This window comes from Fundulus heteroclitus, chromosome 11 (assembly GCF_011125445.2).
Source record: "Fundulus heteroclitus isolate FHET01 chromosome 11, MU-UCD_Fhet_4.1, whole genome shotgun sequence".
Classification (NCBI taxonomy): domain Eukaryota; kingdom Metazoa; phylum Chordata; class Actinopteri; order Cyprinodontiformes; family Fundulidae; genus Fundulus; species Fundulus heteroclitus.
This window is the reverse complement of record NC_046371.1, coordinates 21,864,187-21,884,964: the sequence shown is the minus strand read 5'-3', so window position 1 is coordinate 21,884,964 and position 20,778 is coordinate 21,864,187. Positions and strand designations below refer to the sequence as shown.

Here is a 20,778-nt window from a genome sequence, read left to right as displayed (position 1 = left end):
TTATTGTTGAGGCATTTTTATTTAATTCCATCAAATTTTATTGGCCTATTTCATTTCGCAATGACACTTTTCATGAGAATCTCTTCGTCTGCCAATCAGCGTCAGCAGGTTGGACCTGCACTCCCATTGGGTGATCTTCAAAAAGTGCTTCCTTTCTCCTGGGTGCTCCATAGGCAGCCTGCATGGGAGTACGCGCCACACCTTCACGCCTGACTTGAAACTCCCTGTTAGATTGCTTTCGTCTGGGGAAAGAAGCAGCCGATCATGCTGCTCGCCCAGTCCAGGCCAAGTGATTCTGCTGGAAAGTGCCATTATGAAATAAAAGATTCCTTTTTAAAAAATTACATTACCAAATAAAAACTGATGAAATGAAATCAAAATACCTCAACAATAATTTCTATTATTGTGAAAAAAAATTGTGAAATACATTTAATATTATACAAATGTTTAAAGAATGAAAAATCTGTCATAACAATGAGGCAATAACTTGCTATGCATTTAGTTTTTTTTACAATTTTAATGTCACTGTATATATTTATCCTAGATTTATACAAGTAAATAATTATTGCATAATGTATTATTTATAGATTTAATTTGAGCACTTTGGCGTTCAATCATTTCATTGGAAATATTTGTGCTAGACAAACACGAAGAAGCAAATGAAGTGGGAGGGAAAGGAGATGCAGTATCCATTAATTTAAATAACCGCTTGCTTTTTGAAGGTGACTCTTTAGTTAATAGGGTCCGTCTGTGTGTAACTTGAGCCCACTATAAATAAAGACAACGTGAAGCAGAAAGTGCTCTGCTCCGATCAGACCAAAATTCAAATCCTTTGGCCTACATATCATAAACAAGGTGTTTTAGAAGATCTTGTAGGAAATATGATGCTACTTTGGTGTTCACTTGCCACATAAAATCATTTTAAGACACATTAAGGTTTGTGTTTCTGTAATAATATAATAATATAAGTTAGTCACACACCTCTAGAAGAGGAAAGGAGCCCGGCCTCACATCACCACATCCTTCACCAGCTGCCAAAAGATACACTAAAGTATGTCAGCCAGAGTGGAAGACATGACCTGGTTGCCAGTGTTTGTGCGACTCTGCACGAAGAACGACACGGACGCGTCTCTCACCTGACCCCTCCGTTCGATCCGCGCGGTCGGCCGCTCTCTCGAGCTCTTTCCCCAACGTGAGGATCATCTCTGCCGTCAGAATGCAGTCGACGTTGGCCAGCTCGCAGACAAGGGCCGCCTCACACAGCACAGACAGGCACCACAGCCACTGCAAACATGTTCACCAGAAACGTTAAAAAAAATAAAAAAAAGGAGCAAGCAGAGGAGTTTCATTTTCGCAATGTCAGAATTGTTGATCGAATTCATTCATCACAGAGCTCTTAAACTTGCAATTCTTAAAGAGTGACGGAAAGTACTAACGCTGCGTATTTAGCAATGTCACCTCGTTAAGAGATACCTTATCATAACCGTCCATCTTCTCTTGGTCCAGCGGTGATTCTGGGGCTTCCAGGTAATGGCTTTGCAGGATCGCTTTTAATTTCCTCCACAGGAATACCAAAGTGTCAAAAACAAGGTCCGTATCTGGTAGCAGTCCCTGTAGGAAACAAGCGTGAAGAAGATGAAAATCTGAAAGTCTCTCCTCTGAACTCTTCTTCAGTCCGACGCCTGAAAACATTCGACAACGGCAATCAAACACTCAGAAAAAACATGGAAACCTACAGGATCCGAGCCGCAAACGGACAAACGCAGGGCGTCGACCAAGCCGACCAACTCGTCGCTCATGGAGGAAAAGAATCTCTCCCCGCCTGTGAAAACATTCAGATGAAAAGGAGGACAAATGACATTTAAATGCAGCGGTCTGAGCTGAAATGAGGTTTTCAGTGGGATGAAAATAGTTTCTCAGTACCAAAGATTTAACCTCGAGAACTAGAAACAGAAACAGATCATAGCATGTAAAATATTATATAATGTCAATTATTCAAAACATGAACATTTTATCTAGTTTATATTTCAAATAGGTTTTATATTATTAGTAGTATTTGGATTTCTCTCTCTCTCTCTCTCTCTCTCAGTGTGCTCAGCAATATGTGGGGAAGGGGCAGCGAAGTACATTTTCGGACACTTGAGCACGTTCTCTGGTATTTTACTGAAAAGAACTTTAAACCATGAACTACATGATAAAAAGGTTTTTAAAAAGTAACTTGCTATAACTAACCAACTTCTGCCAAACTCTGGGTAAGGCCTATAGTCATTGTTACAGTCAAATGCTAACTGCTTGCCAAAATGCTTTTATCTGTTCTTTTATAATGTTTTCAAAAAAGCAGGAAGAAGCTTGAAGTCTTGTTAAGGAGTATAGAGGAATGAAAGAAAAACTCTGCGTTACATAACCAACAGTATAATGTATTTATCAACATAATGTTTAAAGGGCTGGCGGCCTATGTCATACGTGGATTTTCTGTTGTTACCGTCTTTTTCGTCCTCTTTGGGATTGTCTCTCTGAGGCAGCGGCAGATTATTAAAGCTGTGCAGTAATGGCGAGCTCCCGTTCTGCCCTTCTGAAAGGCTGACCTTCCACACCCTGAAGCAGAGAGAGGATTTACCCTCACAAAACACACAACCCTGTCCAAATTGAAGTCCTTTTTCATTTGTTCGAAGCTGAACAACAACAGAAATTGACCAACGGTTTGTGCTGTTTCTTTCTCGAATCAGATTTTTGACAGAAAAATGTTTAGTTTAAAGAACGCTTCCTATAAAAATGGAGCCTGAGGAAAGGAGATACGAGGAGAAATGCGACACGAATGTACAAGACGTTACGGGACACGTTCATACGAGTAAGGGCAAGCGACTTACAGACAGATAGTGCAGCATCTCCTTGGTGAGCTCTCTGAATGCTTCTGGCTGCTTGTGCTTAAACAACAGTTTGATGAATCTCACGGCAGACGTGACAGATACTTTGTTCTCACCTGGTGAAATAATGTATGACATCTTTTAACTCAGCGTTCTTTACCAAGAAAAAGCGTTCATAACAAATACCCTGCATCATGTGATCACACAGTCCCACTTTTTTTTTTATCTCTATCTATCTATTTATCTATCTATCTATCTATCTATCTATCTATCTATCTATCTATCTATCTATCTATATATATATATATATATATATATATATATATATATATATATATATATATATATATATATATATATATATATCAGACATGGATAACACGATCTAATGGTGATAATGTTTAAAAAAGCAATTATTGCTAAAGCTGGAAAATAATATTTTTACAATTTATTAACTCATTATTATTTTTGATTGCTTAAGATGGACATGATCACTATCATATATATATATATATATATATCTATATCTATCTATCTATCTATCTATCTATCTATCTATCTATCTATCTATCTATCTATCTATCTATCTATATATATATATATATATATATATATATATATATATATATATGTGTGTATATATAAGACATGGATAACAGGATCTAATGGTGATAATATTTAAAAAAGCTATTATTGCTAAAGCTGGAAAATAATATTTGTACCATTTATTAACTCATTATTATTTTTGATTGCGTAAGATGGACATGATCACTATAATGTCCATCTTACGCTGCGGGTTTAAAACAAAATTTCGATTTAACGCTGACCTTTGATGGGACGGAATGAGAAATATCTGTCAGTGCTTGTAGCTAAATTCTGTATTGAGTTTTGATTTTTTTTTAAATCAATAGCAAAAGCATAGGAGCCTTCTTTTTACCTGCCTAGACCCAATGGAAGAGTAAAGGAACCACGTTCTATGGACTCCCGTTAAAAAAAATTCTAACTTTAGCCTCTTGAATCCCTACATTTATAAAACCATGCTGTACCTTGATGCATATACAGAAACCTACATACTGACTCTGACTTACCTGTAATCACTAAATCCGTCTGAGTGGATGCCGATGTCAGCATGTTGGGAGATAAGCGCTGGTAATCGTCGCATTTTTGTTCGCTGGTACCTACGAATCCTTAGTAAACATTAACAGGCAAAAATAAATTGCAATCAGGCCTTTATACTTTCACATAACAATGTCTATGTTTCAGTATTTTACTGCTGTGATTGTAGTAGGTGGATGCTTTCGCTGCACAAACCAGATAAGATGCTCATGCCAGCGGAGAGCAGCTCAAGAACCACCTCTAGTAGCTTTGCATCATCTGGCAACGTCATCTGCAGCGGACGAGTGCTGCTGTCCCAAAGTGCCTCCAGGATTCCCAAAAATTGGCCGGCAATGCAGTCAAACTGGCTAGTCAGCATCTGCTCTGTCGGGTTGCGGGGCCATGGGGCCTAGGGGAGATGCAATCTTTACTTTCAGGGTTCTGTCTAGTTGAGAAATCATTTCTATGCAGACCTCTGCAGCTAAGACGCATTAAAATCCAACAAAGGTATCTATTACCAGCTCAACATAGAATCTCCATTAAAGATGAGATATGACATTGCGGTCGATATTACAGGAAACATGCGCATGATATTACATTGGGGATGTCTTTGAGGGTACTCTTGGTTTTGTCTTTTTGCATGGCCTCGGGTCTTCTTTCGATGTCAAAGACAGTCCGTTTGAACACGAAAACAGCGAGCTAAATAAGAAAAGAGAGGAAAAAAAACACATTTTAACTGTGTGCAGTTTGTCACAACTGCCTATAAATGCTCCCTGTATCATTTTATGGGGAAAAAAAAAACATTTCTGTGTAAAATGACATCACAACACCTAAACTGCTGCATATTTAAAAAAAAAAAAAACAACAACATTTGCTCCTCAAAGATTTCTGTTTGCTGTTTTTGTCACACACACATATTCACTAAATCAGAATTATGCGTTCGGATGTGGCTCCTCTGTCAAATGTACCTTTTGAAAATAACAACCTTTAAACAGGTATTAAATCTACTTTTCATTAAGCCAACATTCAAGCCATTACTGTAAATGCTTCAGACTATCAAATAAAGTTTAATATCAAAGACGACACTGCAGTTTTCTAATAATATTAATATCGCTTAATGAAAAAAACTACATAACACAAACACTGTTCAGACAAAGAGAAAGAAAAATCCCACCTATAGCCAAACGTGGCGGTGGTAGTGTGTGCTCTGGCACTACTTTGCTGCTTATGAGTCTGGGAGAGCTGCTGTTTTTGACAGGACCTTGAATTTTGCTCTCCACCAGAAGATCCTGAAGCGGAAGCTTGTTTCGTTTTTTTTTCTTGCAAGAAAGTAATATATAGTGTACCTCTGAATGGCTTAAAGACATTGAGGTTTTGGTGTGGCCTAGTCAATGTCTGGACCTAAACCCGATGGAGATGCTGTAGCAGGACATTAAAGAGCGTGTTTGTGCTCCGAAAAACTTCCACAGTGGCTGAATTAAGCCAATTTTACAAAGAAACGTGGGCCAAAATGTCCCTCAAACGATGTAAAAGACTTAATTTTGTGTTCACCTGGGTTATCCTTGTCTGAAAGTAAAAGTTGTTTGATGGTCTGAAGCATTTGTGTGGCAGAACAAGCTAAACCAGAAGGAGCCTTGAAGGGGGGCCAAACACGGCTTCGCTGCACACCACGCACATCACAGCCTACTTTGGGACAGAAGTCTCTTACCTTCACTGAAGCTTCTCTGTAAGCTTTGCTGGTGGCATCAGTAGGTTCTTCCAGCTTAGCCAGCTCATTAATTTTTCCAAGGGCCCTTTTTGCAAATCCCTGAAACCAAAAAAAAAGGTAGGTTATGCTTTCAGAATAACTTCTCGAACCTCTACAACTTTTGTAATTTGTGTCCTTTTCAACGATAGATAACATTTTACCTAAATAAATCTTAACATATTTCTTAAATTGTATATAATATGATGAGTCATTTGCAGCCTGACTTAGGACTGGGCGATATGGATTAAAAAATAAATCTCAGATTTTATCATATCAAATCCGATTAATTGATTTTTTTCCCTCCTTTTTGTTTCATAAAAAGAAATGAAAGAAATTATTTTAAAACCTTGCTTTTATGTCAATCATTTCATCAGGGAGTTGACCTGAATTCAAAGTGCAACTAAAAACAAGCTGTAAAACAGGGTTGTAAAACAAGATGGTAGCCGTGCCATTATAAACAATGAAAATATAACAAAACATTTGCTGCTAGTGGTATTAGACGTTGAGCTAAGAACAGGCTTCACTGCACTTGTGAACATCAAACTAAGTTAAAAAAAAAGTAAATAAGTAAATGAAGTACCTCGTATCAAAAAAAGTTTCCACTTAACAATATTTTGACAATATATTTGCCTAAACATATATTCAGCATCACATGCTGTTCTCTTCATGGAAACCCAATGAGTGTATTGGCAAAATAAAATCCAGATTTTCCAAAAATGAAATCTTAAAGAATTGTAAATTTGAATTAATCGATTAAATCGATTTATCGCCCAGCCCTAGCCTGACTATTAAAGAGCAAACAGACAGCTGTATTTATAACATTTCAGATCAATGTGTGATTTTTTTTTTTTTTTATGTAACTGTGTTTGTCTGGGTGCGGACGTCATTCACCTCTGCTTGCTCCTCGGTCTGGTTGTCAAAGTAACACTGGCAGACTGAACAATAGAGCGTGGCGATCAGTGGCAGATATTTGGCGGTCATCAAAGGGACGGACAGCTCCAAACAGATACTCGCCCACAGAAGGTACTCCAGGGCCTGAATAAGCAGCATAAATAGTCTTATTAGCTATCATGAACAGGGACACATTTATATGCATGTTGTGCATGTTCGGACCTTTAATTTCTATGTCACGTGGAAGAGAATAAGCCGCTGAATCAATTACTCTCCTGATCCCATTCGATTACAATGTTCATTGTGTTTTATTAGATCTTGTTTCCCACCGGCATCCATTTCACCTTATCTGTGTTGGCCGTCTCTGACGTCACGACTCATGTTTCAGAAAAGATTTTTTGACTGCGACAGTATCGAACGATGCAAACTATTAGGGTAGTTTCTATCCGTGTAAGAGTACCTGCTCGCTGCGATTCATAGTCATCAAGTAGCGGCAGAGGTTGTAGATGGACGATGCACCTAGAGGAGATAAGACAGGAAGGTGCGTTATGCAGCATGGAGAGGATTCTGAAATGCAATGAGGGTGGCGTGATATTTCGTTTCGCCTTTGTCACGTCGCAGAATGGTCGGGTAAGGTAAGACTTGACCTGAAATGACTGCGACAACAAAAGAAAACATCTGATACATATTGTTTTATTCTATAGCTCAGGATGATCAGAACTTGCTCGATGACCGACTTCAGTCTGGAAACAGTGAAGCAGGCTTACTGAGAATAAGCATCACTGCAATGCTCCAAAATGCCTAAAACTCCCCAGAACCGTACGCTTTCCTCCTTTTGCCTCTAAGCTAGGTGTGATAGCACCAAGGGTGAAGCATCAAAAAGGTTACATATGTCATATCAAGTTCAACAAGTTTTTAATCTCTAAATGTTTAGCCAGTAAGTTTAAAAGTCAGCGATGCAGACCGTGCCTTGCAAAAGCCTTCATAAGAACACGGATTTCTTTGGGATTTTGCAACCAACCGCATTCAGAGGTCATCTAACTAGTTAACAGTGTCGACCTGCGTGTGACTTTAATCTCAGTGTGACTCCAGCGGTCCTCTGAAGGCCTCAGAGGAAGCTGCGGAGATGTTTAAAGCAACATTAGTTACGAAATTATATCACAAGCTATGTACAACTTAGAGCACAGATCAATCTGCCAGTATGGCACAACTGCAAAGCTAAAGACCTGACCACCAGAGACTCCATCTATGGTGAATAAAATCCCCATAAAACACAATATATTTGTGGTTGGACCTTGACAAAATGTGAAAAATGTCCAAGGGGTAACAAGAGCTTGCGTATGCCAAAAAAACAATTTAGATAACCATGCGCACGCACACCTACACAAATGTTTCCTTTATAGATCACAGCTGCACCTGAACTTTTGGCGCACCAGGTGCCGCCTCAGATTCAACCATAAACAGTTGATGCAAAGCACCTCGTGAATGTTAATGTGTATTTAAACGAGTTGGCTGATGTTTTTTTTTTTTTTTTTCATGGTGAAACGGCAACCCTCGGAGCAAAAGCAAAAGAATTGCGAATAAAAAAATTCACAGAGTGGAGTTTATTAAATGTGTAAATTAGAGGTAAAATCACAGATGTCCACGTTAAAAGAACTTGTTACAAAACAAAAGTAAACTCGAATGCAGGTTTAAACGCCAAAACTAAAATCAAAAATTCCTGTGCTCCGTGTTGAAATCCCGAGGCTGTGCGTTCAGACCGACATTATATATCCAGACTTTTTTGTGTGGAGAATGACGCACATGGGTTTCTGGCCCCGTTTTATTGCGTACGCAAACTTTATAAATGAGGCTCCAGGTTAGATTTTTGCAGTAAAATATTTGACTACAAATGAATCTTCTTTCTTAGAAACTGAAGTCCATTTATTAGTTGCATTGATCTACCTTCATACATCTGCCAGCAGAGATGTTCATGCTGCTGGAATGCCTGCATCATGATCCTAAGGAAGTTCAGCACTTTCAGCAGTTTACAGAGTCCCTTCTCACTGAAGGTGCAGCACCTTTTCACTTCCTCAAAGATACACGTGGCACAACCAAGCATGGCATGGCACTGGATGCACAGAAAAAAATACAAACCTGTTAATATTTTGTGTACTTGGATATAACATATGTAGAATGGTGTACAACTAGTCTACGCATTTTACTTTTTGCTAAACGGGTTCACGTTTAGCAGTGTACCTTCATTGCAACAGTGCCTGGGTCCAGATCTAATCCTTCTGGGAAATAACAGGCCATGAAGTGGTCAACGTCCGTAATGTCAGTTATTGGCACCGAGCTCCAGTGCAGCAGGTGGAGACTGTAGCCATGCCACAGAGCCAGCTGGTACAACTAGAAATAAAGAGAATAGGGTTAAATAAGCTGAAATAACAGGCCGAAAATAAGCTCTAAAACTTCAGCATTAAATAGTTTTGCACGAAACAGCGTGTTGCTGTTGATCTCGTAGGTATAACATGCACAGCTCCAACCGTGGCTTGTGATGAAACAATAAGGCAAGGCAAGGCAAATTTATTTATATAGCACAATTCAGTACAGAGACAATGCAAAGTGCTTTACATGATTAAAATACAGTAAAGTAAAACAGAATAAAAGCAAGTAGGGATAGAATGTAGAAACAAAGAAGAACATTAAAAACAGTAAAACAGTTTAACTAGAACAGTCAAAGGCAATTTTAAACAAATGTGTTTTTAATCTTGATTTAAAGGAACTCAGGCTTTCCACACTTTTACAGTTTTCTGGAAGTTTGTTCCAGATAAGTGGAGCATAGGAACTAAATGCTGCTTCTCCATGTTTGGTTCGTGTTCTAGGTATGCAGAGTAGGCTGGAGCCAGAAGACCTGAGTGGTCTGGAGGGTTGATACACTGATAACAAGTCTGTGATGTATTTAGGTGCTAAGCCATTTAGGGATTTATAGACTAACAGAAGTATTTTAAAGTCTATTCTCTGAGATACAGGGAGCCAGTATAAGGACTTTAGAACTGGGGTGATGTGCTCTACTTTCTTAGTCTTAGTGAGGACGCGGGCAGCAGCGTTCTGGATCAGCTGCAGCTGTCTGATCCACTTTTTAGGCAGACCTGTGAAAACACCGTTACAGTAATCAATTCTACTAAATATAAACGCATGGATTAGTTTTTCCAGATCCTGCTGAGACATTAGTCCTTTAATCCTGGAAATGTTCCTCAGGTGATAGAAAGCCGACCTTGTAACTGTCTTTAGATGCTTTTGAAGGTTCAGGTCTGAGTCCATCGCTACACCCAGGTTTCGGGCCTGATCAGTGGTTTCTAGCTGAAGCGACTGAAGCTGTGTGCTGACTTTTGATCTCTCCTCTATTGGTCCAAAGATTATTACTTCAGTTTTGTTTTTATTCAATTGAAGAAAATGTTGGCACATCCATGCATTGATTTCTTCTAGGCATTTACTCAGTGCTTGAACTGGTTCATAGTCACCTGGTGACATGGTGATGTAAAGCTGTGTGTCGTCTGCATAGTTATGGTAGCTGATGTTGTTGTTTTTTATTATCTGAGCAAGAGGGAGCATGTAGATATTGAAGAGGAGGGAACCCAGGATGGATCCTTGAGGAACCCCACATGTGATTTTTGCAATTTCTGAAGTAAAGTTACTTATTGATACAAAAAAGTCCCTGTCCTTTAAGTAGGATTTAAACAAGTTGAGAGCTGAACCAGAGAGGCCAACCCATTTCTCCAGGCGCTCTAACAGGATGGAGCGATCGACAGTATCGAATGCTAAGGTCCAATAACTACATAAGATCCTGTTAACGTGGAATCAAATTCTGCCGGGAATAAGTCGTTTGGCTGTGCTATCTTAGCGCAGCAGGTCTTGGTGATATCACAGTAAATTGGGCAAAAGTCTGAGCTATTTCTGCCCTGCGATGGACTGGCGACCTGTCCAGTTTATACCCCCCTCTCGCCCATTGACAGCTGGAGATAGACACCGGGACCCCTCGCGAACCCAGCAGGGATAAAGCGTGTTAGAAAATGAATGATGGATGGACTGGGCTATTTCTTTCTCCTTGCCATAAAGATCTTTTCCAACTGGCGCCACAAAATGCTATTATTTGACTTTTTTCGTCTGGAAACAAATGTTTACAACACCTTACGGGCGCAGCCGAGATGACGCGGTGAACGCGCTCAGCTGACAATACAGTGATCTGATTGGCTGAGCAGCAAAAATCGAATCACGTGATCCCTTGGACCGGTGCGCCACAGTTTAGATTTTTTATCGGCTATAACTTATTAATGTGCAAGTGAAAACGTGGGAACATTGGTGTTTTGAGATCACTGCTATGTGTAGCAACTTATCCCAGTGGAAGAAAGTTGCTCCTTGACAGTTCATACGAAAAGTCATCGTACAGATTCTGGCCCACGGCCTAGTTGGCGTGAACAACGATGAACAGTACAAACGCAACCAAACTTTTCCGTTTTTTTTTTTTTTTTCGGAAAACGCCGTGTAAACAGGGCCTAAATGTTACAGTATAATTGTTATTTATTAAGATACCTTAAATCCACAAAGAATATCTCCAAGCTGCAACAGGTGCTCCTGGTAAAACCTCTCTGGCAGTCGGTGTTTGTACTTTTTCCGTATATCCGCGAGTAATTTAATCCTAAAAAACAAAAGCATGTCAGACAAGAGTAGGCTGTTTCCTCTGCTTTGAAGAAAAACTGAACAGTGCTAAACGTTATAGCTACGCATACACCATGAGATACATTTTTTGTGTGATTTAACGTGGAGTAACGGAAGTGAGGGGAAACAAGTGCGTAATGTCATCACGGTTCATCACTTTCTTACCCTTTGGCAAACGAGCTGCCGTCGCGGCCCGTCGTCGAGGTGACTTGTTTCATAAGCGTTATAAATGATTCCGTTTCTCGTTTGAAACCTGAAAGAACGGGATTCTTTCTATCGAGCGGACCGTAATACGTGGCCGGTAAGTCCATTTCTGTAGACAGAAAAGTATTTGAAGCAGCTACGGATTAAGTTTAAACTAACTCTTTGACGCGGATGTTGGGAGACGTCACCATAGCAACGATGGAAGGACCGTTGTTGCGCACAACACCGGAAGTTAAAACATCAACGGAAAGCGTTTTTGTTATCTTTTTGAGATAGAATAAATAAATGATTTCAATAAATAAATAAAACCCACAGTGGATTATGAAAGGTTTCGGAAGTACAGAAAGTAATAAAATATATCTATTACATTGTACGTTTAATATTTAAAGATATACTGGTTATTGAGACTTGTTTGACTTCAGAGTTAATTCCTTTGACACAGCATTATTAATTAATGGTTTCAAATGTTAGTTATTGGCCGGTTAGATATGCTGTGTTAAAAACCGCTTAGTGTATCTTGTTTTTATTACCGAGTTGATCCAGATTCAGCCTTTTGATGAATAAGCTCCCAGAGGGTTGAATTATTTGACCCTGAAGTCACTATAGGTTGTCAACCCAAAACAGGTTAAAGTGACTCTTTAATTAAAAGTGGATTGAATAACATTGATTAATGGTTTTAAATGACCAGATTAAAAGATGGATCAACAATCTTATAATGTTTTGTAAGTTTTTTTTTATTCATAAACTTTCCAATGTGGCTGAATTAAAGCAATTCTGCCAAAAAGAGAAGGCCAAAGTTACTCCATGTGATGTAAAAGAAAGTAAAAAAAAATACCAGATGAAGCTGCCAAGGATGACACAACTGGTTATTAGGTTTAGGGTTAAAATTAAGGTCGGGATTGGTTTTGGTTTATAATCTATAACTATTTCTTTCATTAATAAATGGAATCATAATTTTTTGAAGTTTGCTTTTTCTATTTTTACTCATTGTATGATGACCTGAAATGTTTTATCAAGACAAAAAAGCCAGAACAGAAGAAATCTCTGAGGGGTCAAATACCTTTCAGATGGCACAACCAATGGCATGGGATTCATCTTTTAAAATCTGAGCTCATTGCAAAAATGATATGCAGATAAAGACTCATCTAATGCTGCCCCATACAAACTCATCAGTTCTCATTCAACCCCACATCCACTCTGCACACAGATCTAAGCTTCTGGCACATGGAGGACCGCTGGCTAATACTCTGTAAGCTATTCGCCAAACAAACTCTCCCACACCGGTTAGGGGTATTTCCTGGGGCATAAGCTTGGAGGTATCAGCAATATTCCCTGCCAGTGTCCTCTCATGACTGAGAGAGAGAGAAAAATTGTGCCGGGGTAGGGTGGGGTGGGGGGGACAACAATCGGACAGAGGAAACAGTCAGGGCGATGGAGGGGCAAACTGTTGACATCATTGTTCCAGAGAGATCAGCCTGTTGGCGCAGTTTCGCTGCCAGTGTTGGCATGGGAGGTTAGAGAGGAGTGGATGGGTTGGGAGGGAAAGGCCTATAAATGCAGCGTAGGACTGCTGAGCAGTACCCATCTTAAGCCGAGTTAGACCAGCTCTGAGCTTGCAACATTCTCCGACTCCCACTATGGATATTCCCATTCAGTACCCCTGGTACCGCCGCACTTTCCCAAGCCGGTTTTCTGACCTCTCCTTGGCCGAGCCGCTCGCTGACTGGCCACTGATGGGGCCCTTCTCCTGGTCCTTCCCGTGGATGAGGCCTTCGTTCATGCGCTGGTTCAACTGGCCGGAAAATGGACACAGTGAGGTAAAGCGCTGTTTAGTTTACCTTTTAATGGGACTAATTCGATCATTTCAAGGTGTTAACTCTGCGTTTCCCAATCACATTTGTGAAATGTTTGGGTTTTTAGTCAGAGTCCTAAGTGCAACAGATGGGATTGCGTTGAGACGAAAACAGCAACTTGCTGCTTCTAACACATTTTCTGCACAGATGCGGGTGGAGAAGGACCGCTTTGTCATTTATCTGGATGTGAAGCACTTCTCCCCCGACGAGCTGTCCGTCAATGTCAGCGACGATTTCATCACGGTCGTGGCCAAACACGAGGAGAGACAGGTCAGGAGAGACTGCCGAGATTTGAGGGAAAACTTCCAGCTGCCTCTTCTCTAACGCTCTAATTCTGCTTTCAGGATGATCACGGCTTTGTGTCGAGAGAGTTTCTGAGGAAGTATAGGCTTCCCTCCGGCGTGCTAGGGGCCGACATCACCTCCAATCTGTCTTCCGACGGCGTGCTGATAATCGCGGCGCCTCGGTCGTCTTCCGGGCCAGACCGCAGCATTCCCATCTCCTTCGAAGATGGCACACAGAAACAAAAAATGTAGAGCCCTCTGACAGCTGTGGAACTAATTTAGTACTAACCCACTGCTACTGGTTTATATGTTGGCATTTTGGCTCACAAAATAGGTCAGGCAAGTAAAAAAAACTAAACAAAAAATACATGCTTAACCTGCTAACTACTTATAGTAAGTGATGGGTCTTGAAGACAATTACCTCTGGACCAAAAATTGGAGCCTATATAACTATCTCTATATTAAGCTCCAGAAAATGCGTTTTTTTTTAATCATAGTGCTATTTTTGGTAAAAATATCCACAAATCTACCTAAATTGTTCCCAGTATATTCCTTTCCTTCACCAGGTGTGTGAATATCACACAAAGCCTGAGAAAGCTCCGCATTGAGGAGACCAAACCAACCATTGGGAAGCCAGTTTGCTCGGTTTGGTGGGGAAAAAATGATGTCTAAGACTTACATTGTCTGACTCATTACAGAAATTCCAGCTTTGCTCTGTTTTCTGTGTGATAACGGCCCTGGTTTCTGTGAGAGAGGAGGAGGAGCATCTGTGGGATCCCTTGTTTTTTTTGTTTTTTTTATTCAAAAAGCCACAGAAAAACTTAGGGCCAGGTTGGCGCCAAATGGAGAGAGCGCCAAATGGAGAAAGAGCAGGCAGGAGTAGGTTGCAGTGTAAAGGATGAGCACAAGAGCCATTCTCATCAATGTGTTCTGTAATCGACAGTGAGTGCATTTTTACTTGTGAACCCAACACCGTTGTTGTTAAACTGGCTGTGACTGCTGACATGTTAACATAGAAAACAATAGTTAGAATAAACAAAGAAACTCAAATTTGTATGGTTATTTCGTCCTTATTTCTGTTGAAAGTATAACTTCACACAACAGCAGAAGTCGAACAGTATGGCTGCTTAACTGTTTAGGCCTCACAGTGACAACCTTTGAGTGTTTTTATTATTATTCTAACTCTTTCATTGTCAACACTGAGAGGATTTGACAAGCTTTTTTTTTTTTTTTTTTGTCAAAACCACACTGAATAACTGCCAGAGAATAAAATACTTGGTACTTGACATTGTCTTGAAAAAAGGATTTAAGAGAAGAAATATTCATACTTTACACTTTTGGTTTGATAATTTTATGAATCCAGGTGGCCTATATGTAAATCTGACCGGGATTAATACAAAAAGTTAATTCCTTTAAAATAACTGTGTTTCACTATCTTAAAGGGTGGTACAAACTCTCTTGCAAAGATCACCCTTAAAACACTATACAGTTCTGACATAGCCGCTGATTTTTTTTTTTTTTTTTTACATAATCTTTAAATGGCTATTATTGCTTGTCAATGACACATCTTTTAGTACAACCAACAGGAGTAATGAAGCATGCCAATAGTTTCTGTTGAAGTGTTTATTACCCCCAAAGTGAAAAGCACTGAATGCTGAAGTGTCTCAGTTAGTGTTGACAGGAAAATTATACTCTAATTAATTTAAGATAAAGGTGATTTCAATTTCCTTTGGATACAGAAAAGTACAGAAAATTGTTATGCATATTTTTTATTTAATTTTTGCACGAAATCCTATTGAATTCTACAAAGTCCTGTTGTGTAAAGTTGGCACCTAAATCTCACTTAGATAGTAAAAAACAAGAGCACAGAAAAGCATAAGAGAGATGTGTGACATATCACAAGTGAAGGAAAATAACAATAATACATCATTGATTAATAATCAGTATGTAATCAAAGCCTTCATCTGAGAAAGCTTCCACAATACAAATACAGATTCCAATAAAAGTCATTTTGTGATATTTTCTTTTTTCCTTTAAATGCTGATTTGAGCTAAATTGGATTAGATCATAATTCGATGTCAAGAAAAGCTGTTTTGTGTTGTTGTTATTTCATGTGTGTGTGTCTTTTCAGCATCAGTTGCAGTAGAAGTCCCAGTTCTGGATTAAAAAGAAGGAAAGCAGTAAAATTAAAAGAAGTTGTCAAATAATAGATACATTAATTTGTGTAAGGCAAAAAACTACTTACGGTAGTTTTAACTTCAGTGGTTGCTGGCATTAGAGCATGTGTTTCCTCCACAACGCTGCTGGGAAAGTGACCAATGCGAGCCTCCTGTTCTCCATAATATGTGCTTTGCACCTGCAGTAACACAATATCTAAGTCAGTGCTTCTCAAAGATGTTATTACTCGAATCATCTCAGTGAACTCCAACTCTTCTGAATACTACAGTATTCAGTTATTCTAACGCAGCGTCTTCTAGTGTGCTGAGGGATGTCATAAAAAATCCTGAATAACTATTTTCCATTAATGTCGCATGTCTGGTTGAAAGACATGCTTCAATGAGTTTCATTTTTACTCAGAAATGTCGATCTCTATGTTTGACGTTAGAAAAATCAACAGAAAGTTCTCTTAAAGTCCGAATTTTAAGCTGAAAATGTGTAAGTCCATCAGCAACTTCAACCTCCAACCTGCCCTGTCTTTAAAACTTAGTGGTAGCTGAAGTAGAAAGTAATATTTGCACTTGTGGACTAGTTCGTTGCAACCTCCTTTAGTGAACATATTCCTTCAGTGTTTGAATGTGCAACATATTGACATAAAGACATTGCTGTCAAGTTCCAGTGCGCTGCACAGGAGCAGCCTGCTGCTCCCCAAGGGGATGAGTTAAATTCAGAGAACAAATTTAATTAGAATGTATGTTGCAATGACAATAAAGATTATTATTAATATTATTATTAATTATTATTGTTATTATTATTATTGTAGTTAGCCTTGAGAAAGGGCAGATGAATTAATAAATTGCACTGGTTATCAAACACATCACAAATAGCCACTAGTCCTTGTTGTTGGTTCACTGTCATCCACTTCTGTTTATGAGGAAAGCAAGAATAATTCTGACAAGGCACAGACAAATTTGCTGGAAATTTTTCATTTTTAGCTCTATATTACTGTTAATTTGATCAAATTTACCTAGCAAAAAATACCAAAATGTCTTCTGAGTTCTTCTATAGGCAGCCCATGTACCTCCTCCGTTTGAAAACTATGGATCCAGATGATGCTAACTGATTAACTAGATTTTCTATCACATCAGACATTTTTTATAGCCCTAAAATCTATGTCTGGGAATTGTTACATTATTTTACAGTTTTTATTTCTAATAGGGACTTCTTAAAATGTGTCCAGCATAATTCATTGTATGATTACCAGAAGCCATTTTTTTTATTTTCCACTGAATAAACAAGCTAGTTTGATATATTAATTAATTTCTTCTGTAACATGAAGGGGGAAACAGAACTAACAGATCTACAGACCTCGTCCAAGCCACAAACTAAACAGCTGCTTAGAGCTTCCTAACCAGCAGGGGGCCCCCAAGAGCTCCTTAACTATGCCACAAGTCAGGTCTGTTGGTGTTTTAGAGAAGTGGCTTGTTTTTGTATTAAGTCCCTTCACAGATATTTTTGTATTTTTGCTTTTCTTCTCCCATATAAATGTTTCTGATCATCAAATTTTTTTAAACGTCATACAACGATAACTTGAGTAAAAGCTAAAATGTAGCTTTCAACTGATGATTTCATTAAAAACAAAAGCTATCCAATCCATGTCAAAACTACTCAACCTACCAACTTGACTGTACCATGACACACACGCACACACACACACACACACACATATATATATATATATATATATATATATATATATATATATATATATATATATATATATATATATATATATATATATATATATATATATATATATATATATATATGTGTGTGTGTGTGTGTGTGTGTGTAAAAATATATTTTTGCCTGCTCTGTAATCATGTAATCAAATTAAATTTCTGTTTAACTTAGTCATATAAGACTTAGGACATGATTCAGGCAAAGCACATTTTGATTTTTGACTCAACCTGGAGCTTGCATGTGTTTACTTGGAACATTGAAGGCTTGGATGGAAAGACTTCTGCAGCCAGTATTTGCTTGGTTGTCCTTGGCCCCTGTAATTGTTGACATGCCCCAAGGCTGACTAAGGCGTACATTTGTACACTGTGATTGGAACCATAAAAACTGGTGAAGAAAAAACTCTATCAGATTCTACATTTCAGAAACAAGCCTTTTCACATTTCAATTAAATGTCAACAGTTTTGTTTGCAAGCCAAGAGTCTCCTTACACAACAAGACTGGAGAATAAAGATGTTTTCTATTCTTTTCTTTTTTTTCTTTTTTTTAAAAAAACTTTAAACAGTCTTAAAAATTTGTTTTTTTCTCATCAGACTTGAAAAAAAATAAAATGACCACAAACAAGATATTCTGATGGGTTAAAAGTTGCTGGCAGCCTTTTGTTGCCCCAACAGTTTGCAGTAGACTACCATAACCCATTTTATTCTCAACTCAACCTGTCTTTCATCTCTTCAAAGTATCTACTTTACTGCAACCCCATTTGTTTTCTGTAACAGCATATATGGATATAAAGTGAATTTGCCTTTCAGTGTTTTTGAATTATATCCCACCTTTCAATTAGCAGTGCAAAGTTGTATTCCTAAATGTCACAGATATTAAATATGATCATGTCTTAGGTTTAACCAACATCATCATAAACTTTGTCCAGACTTTACATCTATTAAGACCTAACTCCTCCTGCATTAATTTGATTATTTATTACTCACACTGCCAGCCCAGAAGAGATTCCCTCTGTCCTTCAGCATTGCATAAACATAGACGAGCTGCCCCTGCCGGATGGGGATGAACCTGCAGTCTCCAGGGTAGTAGTCCTGCAGCGCACGGGCAATCAGGATTGGATCTGTAGGAGCATATAGTATAAGATTTCTGGGGGTCTGGAAGATTTTCAGGTCTGTAATAGTGATACATATCAGAAAATCTAAAAATCATCAAAAGGTCATTTCATTTTAGTAATTAGATTCAAAAACTAAAACTAATAAATATACACAGGGTGATATATTTCAAGCTTTTATGTCTGTTAACTTTGATTACGGCTTGCTATTGTCAGACGGTTGGAATATCACAGTAGACCAATAAAAAGGATTTTTAACACAGAAATGGGGACCTACTTAAAAGCATATCTACATATGCACTCAGTACTTAGTTCGGGTTCCTTCTGTATGAATTACAGCATAAATGTAATGTGGCATGGAGAGGATCAGAAACCCTGTAAATAAGTCTTCTGTCTACTTTTTTTCCCTGTACATTCTGAGCTAGTGTCTGGCTTAAAGGTAATTTCGCCACAGTAGCACATGGTGACAATAAAGGATTCTTTATGTATGTCCTCACCTTATGAATCTCTCCTAAACTAACGGGCTTTGGTTCCTAATCCTTTCTGTGCTATGGCGCATAACACATGCAATTCCTGTTGCATGTGCACCGTTTTCCTTCCACTCAACTTTTCATCCATATGCCTGGATTCAGCAATATGTGAATGTCTGGGTTATTTGGCAATGACCTTCTTTTGTCTTATTAACAATCGTCCATGTGATTTCTACAATAAAACAATTTTTGTCTTATGCAGCATTTCTGAGACACTCAATTTTGGCTTTACAGAAGTGCAAAACAACCGACACACAACAGTATTTTTTTTTAATCTATATGCACATTTGTTTTAAAAGCTCAGCCATTCTCTTTCATCTGTTCCAATTGTTAGATAACATAATCGGTATTATAGCTGAGAAAGGCAGAAACAGAAGCTGTTGCTACTTACGGCTGCATTCGGAGTCGGCGCAGAGCTTCTTGTTTGATAGTTTGGGCATCTGCTTTCCAGCTTCGCAGACTGCCAGGAATAGCATCGCACAGAGAGCGAAGATGAGTCTGAACGCCATGTCAGCACAAAGAAAACACGACAACAAAACAAAAAGCGTGGTTTATGACCGATGAGGCTTCCTGCTTAGCTTTTTATTCCTTTTTTTTTTCTGCTTGCTGACTCCTGAAAGGAGGTGGGGTGTCAGCTCCCCTCTCTTCTGCAATCTCCCTGCCCCCTTCTCATAAATGAACAGAGAGCCTCTTTGAAACCCTCCAAGCAGGTAAACAGGATGGGAGGAGGAGGAGGTGGTGGGGGGCAGATTGCAGTTAACAGACCCATATTTGTGTCCTCGTTTATCCTCATCCCTCTATACCAGTGTTGTAGTACTCGAGTCCGAGACTCGAACTCGAGTCCGAGTCATTAGCTAAATTTAGAGACTCGTGACTTGACTTGGACTTGCGCACTGATGACTCGAACTTGGACTCGGACTCCTACATTCAGATCATTCTGACTCGGAGATTGAGAAAAAGACTCGACTTTTTTTATATATCATTAGGCTATAATTTTAATATGTCATTAGAATATTATTTGGTGTATGATTTTAATATCTAAATGTCGTACCGCGCACGTGACGTCACCATCTCATGAGCAACGCCCCTTGCCGCTAAGGATGGGCAAACAGTGTGAGAGCGCACGTAGCAACCAGCCGTTACACATGCAACAGACACAACGATATGATCGACTTTACAGCTGTTAAACTTTCACAAGAGGATGTCCAGGCGCCCCTTTTACTGGTAGAACTATGGAACAACATACCAACATTCAGCTCAAACGATGGATTGAGTGTCGAGGGCTTAGAAAGACTGGGAAACGGGCTGAGTTGATAGAAAGGTAAGTCGATGTTTTTCTCCTGCTCGGCGTTCATTGCGTCATCAGCCGTTTTTTTTCTGTTTGTAGTCACCGTCCAGGAATCGGTATAAATTTTCCGGCCCGCCGAACAATTTAGTCCGGTCCGGTGGCCAAATGCATTATCATTATCCAACGGCTGTATCTCCTCTCTGCAACGACCGATCCACACCAGATTTGTTGTGAGTCATGGGGGAACGCTGCCGAACGCGTTTGTGGGAATCGCCCGGTGGACGGGCGAGGAAAATGCGTGACAGCATCTGCGGTG

The 20,778-nt window shown here is 39.1% G+C and overlaps 3 protein-coding genes across 3 annotated transcripts in view; 1 reads left to right on the top strand and 2 right to left on the bottom strand.

Annotated features, from left to right (window-relative positions):
- LOC105919793 (cilia- and flagella-associated protein 54) overlaps positions 1-11,723 on the bottom strand; it is a 35,030-nt gene extending 23,307 nt beyond the window's left edge. Inside the window, 17 exon segments of the mRNA XM_036143114.1 lie at positions 982-1,031; positions 1,137-1,284; positions 1,474-1,611; positions 1,737-1,822; positions 2,483-2,549; positions 2,551-2,595; positions 2,868-2,980; positions 3,953-4,042; positions 4,176-4,368; positions 4,557-4,658; positions 5,668-5,766; positions 6,598-6,741; positions 7,058-7,116; positions 8,542-8,707; positions 8,836-8,985; positions 11,170-11,275; positions 11,461-11,723. Coding sequence (XP_035999007.1) covers positions 982-1,031; positions 1,137-1,284; positions 1,474-1,611; positions 1,737-1,822; positions 2,483-2,549; positions 2,551-2,595; positions 2,868-2,980; positions 3,953-4,042; positions 4,176-4,368; positions 4,557-4,658; positions 5,668-5,766; positions 6,598-6,741; positions 7,058-7,116; positions 8,542-8,707; positions 8,836-8,985; positions 11,170-11,275; positions 11,461-11,606 — 1,902 coding nt within the window. The 5' untranslated portion in view covers positions 11,607-11,723.
- Positions 11,724-12,938: 1,215 nt separating this feature from the next.
- cryabb (crystallin, alpha B, b) lies at positions 12,939-14,690 on the top strand. Its single transcript, XM_012855264.3, has 3 exons — positions 12,939-13,316; positions 13,500-13,622; positions 13,697-14,690. The coding sequence occupies exons 1-3, from the start codon at positions 13,137-13,139 to the stop codon at positions 13,886-13,888; spliced, it is 495 nt and encodes a 164-aa protein (XP_012710718.1). The 5' UTR covers positions 12,939-13,136; the 3' UTR covers positions 13,889-14,690.
- Positions 14,691-15,244: 554 nt separating this feature from the next.
- mia (MIA SH3 domain containing) lies at positions 15,245-19,817 on the bottom strand. Its single transcript, XM_012855263.3, has 4 exons — positions 19,566-19,817; positions 18,520-18,653; positions 15,882-15,992; positions 15,245-15,793 (listed from the first exon to the last, which is right to left on the bottom strand). Exons 1-4 carry the CDS (start codon positions 19,681-19,683, stop codon positions 15,770-15,772), a joined length of 387 nt encoding a protein of 128 aa, XP_012710717.1. The 5' UTR covers positions 19,684-19,817; the 3' UTR covers positions 15,245-15,769.
- Positions 19,818-20,778: the final 961 nt, after the last annotated feature.

Bases quoted from the DNA above. Each gene is read 5' to 3' on its own strand.
- mia (XM_012855263.3), bottom strand. From the start codon at position 19,683: ATGGCGTTCAGACTCATCTTCGCTCTCTGTGCGATGCTATTCCTGGCA. The intron at 15,993-18,519 runs GTGAGTAATAAA...GTGTTACTGCAG, and splicing joins ATCTCTTCTGGGCTGGCAGT to GTGCAAAGCACATATTATGG. The intron at 15,794-15,881 runs GTAAGTAGTTTT...TTTTTAATCCAG, and splicing joins CCACTGAAGTTAAAACTACC to AACTGGGACTTCTACTGCAA.
- cryabb (XM_012855264.3), top strand. From the start codon at position 13,137: ATGGATATTCCCATTCAGTACCCCTGGTACCGCCGCACTTTCCCAAGC. The intron at 13,317-13,499 runs GTAAAGCGCTGT...TTTTCTGCACAG, and splicing joins CGGAAAATGGACACAGTGAG to ATGCGGGTGGAGAAGGACCG. The intron at 13,623-13,696 runs GTCAGGAGAGAC...TTCTGCTTTCAG, and splicing joins CCAAACACGAGGAGAGACAG to GATGATCACGGCTTTGTGTC.